Source organism: Elephantulus edwardii, unplaced genomic scaffold (assembly GCF_000299155.1).
Source record: "Elephantulus edwardii isolate Elephantulus edwardi_28Jun2011 unplaced genomic scaffold, EleEdw1.0 scaffold00377, whole genome shotgun sequence".
Lineage (NCBI taxonomy): Eukaryota > Metazoa > Chordata > Mammalia > Macroscelidea > Macroscelididae > Elephantulus > Elephantulus edwardii.
The window spans coordinates 1,203,903-1,211,939 of NW_006400127.1; the positions used below are offsets into that span (position 1 = coordinate 1,203,903).

Here is an 8,037-nt window from a genome sequence, read left to right on the forward strand (position 1 = left end):
TGGAACAGCAACAGAGAACTGCCTAAAGTGCAGACTGGGATATTGTAGCTAATGTTAGTTGGGTCTTGGTTGAAAGCAGGGAATACCAGAGGAATGCCTTTCTGTGTTTCATTGACTGTGCAAAGGCATTTGACTATGTAGATCACAACAAACTGTGGCTAACTGAGAAGAATGGAAATCCCAGAACACTTGTTTGTGCTTATGAGAAACCTATACTTGGACCAAGAGGCAGTCGTTAGAACAGAGCAAGGAAACCCTGCACGGTTCAAAATTGGGAATGGTGTACACCAGGGATGTGTCCTATCTATACCTTTTCAATCTTTATGCAGAACAGATTATCTGGGAGTCTGAGCTCTATGAGGAGAAATGTGGCATCAGAATTGGAGGAAGACTCTTTAACAAGTTTGCATTATACAGATGACACAACCTTGCTTGCAGAAACTGAGGAGGACCTGAAGCGCTTGCTGTAGAAGGTCAAGGACTGCAGCCTTCAATATGGATTGAAGCTCAACATCAAGCAAAGATTCTCACCACTGTCATGATGATAGATGGTGAAGAGTTTGAGATTATTAACAGCTTTAGTTTGCTTGCCTCCACAATCAACACTCTTGGTACTAGCACCCAGGAAATTAATAAAAGATGAATTGCACTGGAAGTGTCTGCCATCAGAGACCTCTCTAGTGTACTGAAGAGCAACAATGTCTGTCTAGAGACTAAGGTGTGCCTGATCCAGGTCACAGTCTTTGTAATTACTTGTGACGCATCAGAAAGCTGGAAAATGGCTAGTGATGATAGGAGAATTGATGCTTTTGAGCTGTGGTGCTAGAGAAGAGTATTGAATATACCATTGACTGCTAGGAGAACAAACAAGTTTGCCCTAGAGAGGGTGAAACTAGGCTGCTCCTGGGAAGCAAGGATTTTGAAGCTTCATCTGACATACTTTGGGCATGTTGCAAGGAGGGACCAGTTCTTGGAGAGAGACATTATGCTTGGGATGGTGGAGGGACAGCACAAGAGAGGAAGACCCTCAGTGAGATGGATTGGTTTAGTGATGGGGGTAATGAGGGTAGGTGTATCAGACACAATAAGATTGGCACAGGATTGAGCAGGGTTTAGGGCTGTTGTACATAGGGTCACTATGAGTTGCAGACAACTCGACAGCATATGACAACAGCTACTACTGATACTACTGATTGTTATTAATGGATCATTTTCTGCCTTTGTATCTTCCAGGTCGAAGAACCTTAGCTGTAATCACTAAACTTGACCTCATGGATGCAGGTACTGATGCCATGGATGTATTGATGGGAAGGGTTATACCAGTAAAACTTGGAATAATTGGAGTAGTTAACAGGTTAGTAATAAGTAATGTGATAATGATAACATTCTCCTTTCAGAACATGTCTGAATTTTTAAAATGGGTTTCTGAAATGTGATAGTGACTCCTCCTACTGCATTCTAATAGTCTTGGTATTGCCAATGAATTGATTATTTTAGGGAGAAAAGGAGCTCTGGTGTCACAGTGCTTAAGTACTTACATAGCTGCTAACTGAAAGCTTGGTCGTTATAACCCACTAGCTGCTCTGTAGGAGATGATTACCTAGACTATCATACAAGTCAGTTGTTCTCTGTTATATAGGGTTGGTATAAGTCAAATCTGTTTTAATTATCCAAGGATAAAACAGAATTCACTAAGGTCTTCTGTAAATATTCTTAATAGGAAATGTGTCTAAAGTCATAGGTGACCCTCTGGCAGGTTTTCAGAGCCTGTGGATCACACAGGAGGAGACAGTGCATCATTTTCTCTCAGAGCCACTAATAGATCCCAGTCACCAGAGAGGCTTACCTTTGATTGAGCAGTACAGCTCTCTATGGACTACACCACCAAAGCACTCTTAAGATAGGCCTTAAGAAATATTGCCTGTATGTTAAACTATGCTTAAGTAGGGCATTGGATAAGGAAAGGCAAAGGAAGCATTGTCTTAATTTATAGTCTAAGAAAAAGCTTGTAATAGATTGTATGGAACTGAATTGTAATCCATTGTATGTAAATGGGTTGTAATAGATTGGTTTTTAACCTGTAGTATGAGTATTTTTATGTTAACTACCAAGATGTGACTTGGAAAAATTTTATTACATATTTCCCAGTTATAAATGTTAAAATTGTGGAAAGAAAACTGTTATTGAAGGTCTAATTATGTCATCTAACTTATCTTCACAATCAGTATCCTTGGGACTAGATGATCAGGAGATGTATTTAATTGAGCAAGCCCACTGTCAGAGACCGCTCCAAAATACTGAGAAGCAGGAAGGTTAATTTGAAGACTAAGATGTGCCTGATTCAGGCCAGTCTTTTCAATCATATGCTATGTGTCTGACAGCTAGATAGTAAATAAGGATGACAGAAGAACTGATGCCTTTGAATTATGCTGGAGTACTGAATTTTCCATGAACTGCCAAATAAACAAAGAGGTATGTCAGAAGGTGCAGCCAGAGTGCTCCCTGAAGGCAAGGATGGTGAAGCTTCATCTCACATACTCTGGGCATGTTGCTAGATGCTATTCCTTAGAAAAACAGTATCATGCCTGGAAAGGTGGAAGGTCAGCAAAGTAGGGGAGGACTCTCAGTAAAATGGATTGACACAGTGGCTTTAGCAATGGGCTCAAGTGTGTCAGAGATGATGAGGTTGGCATAGGATAGAACAGGGTTCAATCTTTTGTTCATAGGGTCGCTCTGAGTTGTATTCAACTTGACAGCACAGAACAATTATGTTTTAGACTCTACTGAGTGACAGCAGTTTGTAAATGGTATCTCTTTGAATCTTGCAAGCAGCTCTGTGAGGTAGGTGTTAATGGCTATTCTATAAACAGAAAACTTACATTACCCATTTATCAAAGTCACATGACTAATAAAAGTCAAAACCATTTTCAAATGGAAATCTCTCTTAACCTAAAGTGTTTAGAAGCCAGGAAGCATAGAAATAAATTGTCATAAAATCAGGGGTTCCTAGGTCTTTCACAGAGTAGATATAATGGGAGTTTAAATGACACCTGTTATCTTGGAGTTTAGAGGAAAATATTTTATTAAATAATTACTTTTAAGCTCTCTTCCAGTTTTAATATGCCTTTTGATCCCACTTCCACTTATTAAAAAATCCCACTATTTCCCTTGTTAGGCAAGTAGGTGGTATAATTTCTTATTTAGGTATTGGTTGTCTGTGCATTGATAAAAGATACAGTTGATAAAAACACACTTCTGTGCACCTGTCTATTCCACTAAGAGTCCTGCATTTGAATAAAGTTAATAGTGAGTTTATTTAGGCATTATTTTTGAGTCATATAATTCCGAATTTGGTTATACTACATATAATTTGAAAGTCTGAGTGAATTAGTTAAATCTCTGACTCATCATGTAAAACTATTTTGAAAATTAAGTAAAATAACTGGCCATTGTGGGGATAGCCACATCTGACCTTTATCAACTTCAAAAAGGGTAACTGTCTCTGTCAACAAGGTCAACAAACAAATTCCTATGATGTCAAGACATGTCCTCCATGCTCTAACACCTCTTTCTGCTCATCCCAACCAATCTTACTCCTTTACTGGGTTCAAAATCACAAACCACATAATCATAGTGGGAAAGTCAAAAGGTAGAATATAGTTAGGACAGCTTCCAAAATTTGCTCACAGGTGCCTTAGCCTTGAGCCTCCTACCTTTAGGCTAATGTTACAAAGCTCTCATTCCTGCCAATTATGGTGTCTGTGTGTGTGTATGTTCCGTGTGTCATCTGCCAACCCCCCCCCCCAACCCCCCCATCCTCTAGAAAACATGGAGAAAAGGCTCTTAGCACTGGTTCAGTGTTTGGCAGTCCCAAGGTCCACTCCATCTCATGTCAGGTCTCTGGTTCAGCACTGTGGTTGATATGGCTGTTCTGGTAGGCTGTAGAATCTCTGGACCTATTACAATTTTTGCCTCTCTTTTGCTGGCAGTGTAGTTCTACTGCTGGATCCACTAAGTTTAATGGAGAGGCTAGCCAATCCCCTTGTGAATAGGCTAACACTCCTTATTTGTATATTCCCATCCATCTACATGGAAAAATAAATGCAATGGCCAGGAAAGTAATTTTGAACACTAAGCCATTAATATCACAGGAACAATGCCTGGCATATGACTGTCATCACCAGCAGCACTGTCACTAATGACCATAATTTGACTTTAATGATTTATGCTATTTTTCAACTTTAGGAGCCAGCTGGATATTAACAATAAGAAGAGTGTAACTGATTCAATTCGTGATGAATATGCTTTTCTTCAAAAGAAATATCCATCTCTGGCCAACAGAAATGGAACAAAGTATCTTGCTAGGACTCTAAACAGGTAACATTTTTTTTACCTTTTGGAAAATGAGATGGTTTTAGGTTGCTATCTATAGGTGTTTAATACTCTTCTATTGTTAGTTACTTACATTTTCAGTATTCTCATGTGTTCAGTTTTAGTTTCCTTTTGTAGGTTCTTATAAAATAGGGGTCTCTGGTTTTACTAGAGTCTCAACAAAGACTCATTGCCATCAAGTTAGAATTGACCCAAAGCTGACTCTCCAGCTGTAGATTTTTAGAAGCTACAAGTTGCACAGGAGGAGAGTGCCCATTTTCCTCCTATTCAGCAACTAGTGGAGTCAAACCACCTGCCTTTGGGTTGAGAGGACTTAAGACCTTAATATCTAGGCCACCAGAGTTCCCTTTTTACTACAATTGTTTTTGTTGTGGTGGTTGAGTCAGAACAGACCACTGGCTGACCCTCCAGCAAGTTTTCAGAGGTAGTTTAATCCTACAGGAGGAGTTTGCCCATCTTTCTCCTGCGGAGTGGCTGGTGGATTCAAACTATGTATTTTTGCTTTGGCAGGGCAATTCCTTACCGCTAAGCTACCAGAGCTCCCTTTTACTAGTTGGGAGGATATACACTTCTAACATAATCCCCACTCCCCTGTGATTGTGGGCTTTATTAGGGAAGTCAGTAGGATACAATTTCTCAGTCAGGACAGCTTCTCAAGTACAGTCACAAGTCCTTTGACCTTCAGCCTTGTGACTTTAGGCCAGCAATACAAAGCTGGCTTAGTCCTGCTAATTATGGTGTTTTGCCCCTAAATTCTCCAGCAAGTGTGGACAAAGACCTGGTTCCATAGGGTAGCAGTCCCAGGTTAGCTCTTTCTCAGGTTGGGTCTCTGATTTTCTGCTGCAGCTGCTCTGCTGTAGGTCTGGCTGGCACAAGGATCTCTGTCCCTGAAGAGCACTATAATTTTTATGATAGAATATGATTTATTTTTCACTTTAAATTTCAAGAACAGAACTGAATTTCTGATTTTTACATAATCCATTTTTAATTTAAAGAGCTCTGGTGGCCTAGTGGCAAGAAGCTGTGCTGTAATCTTGAAGGCACACGGTTCGAGGCCACCAGCTGCTCCATGGGAGAAGGATGGACAGTCTCTTCCCATGTGATTAACTGCCTCAGAAAACCTGCTATGGGTCAGCTCCAATTCGACGGTACACAACAACAATAACGTTTTTAGTTTGTCTGTAATTTTTATTTATAGTAGAGTTCTAATTGTATACCATGGATTCTGAATAGCGATTGGTAAAGTATAGGGGCCAGAAGATATTTCTAGATGATTTATAAATTACTTGAGTAAAAGCTGGTTTCTCTTATTTTTGTCTTATTCACAACCTTGGAATCAATTAGTGCATTGGCTTACATCTCAAAAAAGACCCTCTCGTGGCATAGTCTAAAGTGTATTGTGCTAGTAAAAAAAAAAGGCTGAGATTTCAGGCAGTATGAATCCACCAGCATCTCTGAGGGAAAAATGGGCAGTGTTTCCTCATTAAGATTTGAGAGAGTTGCTGTGAGTCAGAACTGAATCAATGACAGAGACCTTAGATTCATTTTCAAAGTGATAGGGACATAAATTAAAAAAAAAAAAAATACCACCCCAGAACATACAGGTAGAATTAGATCAAGTGGCTTACTTTCTTTGAGCACATTGAGAAAATAATATATTTGGGTTTTTTTTTCATTTGATTATCTAGCAGTTAACTACCATTTGATAGGATGAAGGCAAATTAAGATAGCACTGATCAAAATAGCCTCATTTATCTGTATTTTAAGATTGCATTATTTCCTATCAAGATAAATAATTTGACAGATTTTTCTCTATTATTCGCACTTTAAAAATTTGTCCTATCTGGGTCTTCAGAAAATACAGTTTTCCTTTAACATTCTTTGTTTTAATCTCTGTTAGGTTATTGATGCATCACATCAGAGACTGCTTACCAGAGCTGAAAACAAGAATAAATGTTCTAGCTGCTCAGTATCAGTCTCTTCTAAATAGCTATGGGGAACCTGTGGACGACAAAAGTGCTACTTTACTCCAGCTTATTACCAAATTTGCCACAGAATACTGCAACACTATTGAAGGGACTGCAAAATATATTGAAACTTCAGAGCTGTAAGTAAATTTTGTGTGGATCTGGTGATCAGGATTACTTAATCTTTTTGTTAAACTGCCTTTGGAAGTCTCAGGTTATCAGATTATGATTTATCATCGATAAAACAGGATATAATTTTACTGAAATGATAAAAAGATGTCTATCAGATAGGTATATAAAAATGCTTCATAAACTATTAAAATGTCAAAAAGGCTTAATGTCAGATTTTTAAATAAGATTTTAATTTATAAGCATTTTTATCTTCTTTAACTTTTAAAATCTTTGTTAATACATGAAGTATAAATTGTTTAGTAATTAGAAAATACCAGTAAGTAAAAAGAGAATAAAAAAAATAAAACAAGATTATCCTCAAAACTAACCATCCATCTTCTGTGAACAGTTTGACACTGACCTTTCAGAAATGTTTCTGTGCCTCTATACATACTTAAATTACATGCCTCTAAAAATCAAATGTTCTATCAATTATTTAATTCTTAAAATTTACTTAATATTTTACTTTTTAAGAGAAGTTCCTTAAAAATTGAAAATGGTATGTGATTGACTTTTTACCTAAGGGGTAGTCGTAGTCTGAACTCACCCTGCAGAAGAAAGGCTTCTGTAAAGATTACAGGCAAGAAAACAAGAACACTACTTTGTAATACATGGTGCTACCAAGAGTTGGAATTAGCACAGCAAAAATGTTTTGTGGACTTTTGAAAAAATGTTTCTTTTTTTAGATATACTCTCATTTATTTAATCAGTCTTCTATTACTGGATAGTTTCTTTTTTAATTTTACACAAGTATAAATAATGTATTAGATTACTTTGCATCTGTCTTTGAAAATATGTACCCAAATTTCTAGCAAAGAAATTGCTAGGTTAAAAGGTAAAACATTCAAGTCTTCTATTACATATTGCCAACCTACTGGCAGAATGTATCAGTTTTATCAGTATATGAAGAATGTTCATACTTCTACATCCTCATTCATTTTTGAACTTTTCATTTTGAAATGTCAATGTACACTGTACATTGTAGATGTAGAGATGAGTCAGGAGGTCCTGTGCACCTTTTACCTCACCTTTCCCATTGCTTGACATCTTGCACAGCTACAATACTGGAGCAGAACTAGGAACTGGACATTGGTAAACTCCATGGAGCATAGTCAGATTTTATAAGTTATATATATGCTTGTGTATTTCACCTCCTTGTGACCCTGAGGTCTTTCATATGGATTAATCCCACAAAGACTAATCAGACTACTGAGAAGTTATTAAATATTTGGCTTATTAAAGGAAGCAGAAATTACTAATTACTAATCTGAATCTTAAAAAGTTCCATTAAGAAGTTCACTGGCTAATGTGGGTCAGAGTAACATGAAGCTTGATTAGATGTCAGAAGGCATATATGTAATAAATTGTGTTTATTTAAATGCTTATTGTTCAAAATAATATATATCCAGAAAAGAACATATATCTAGCAGGAAATATTAGATTATAAATATATGTGTCATCAATTACCTAATCAAGCTTTTAGAACAATGAAGAGAGTCTGTTTAAA

At 37.3% G+C, this 8,037-nt stretch overlaps 1 protein-coding gene across 1 annotated transcript in view; it reads left to right on the forward strand.

Moving 5' to 3' along the window:
• The window catches only part of DNM1L (dynamin 1-like), a 59,440-nt gene that overhangs the window by 34,635 nt on the left and 16,768 nt on the right, over positions 1–8,037 (forward strand). Inside the window, exons 5-6 of the mRNA XM_006902182.1 lie at positions 4,246–4,377; positions 6,293–6,499. Of these exons, the coding sequence (XP_006902244.1) occupies positions 4,246–4,377; positions 6,293–6,499 (339 nt within the window). The remainder of the gene's footprint in view (positions 1–4,245; positions 4,378–6,292; positions 6,500–8,037) is intronic.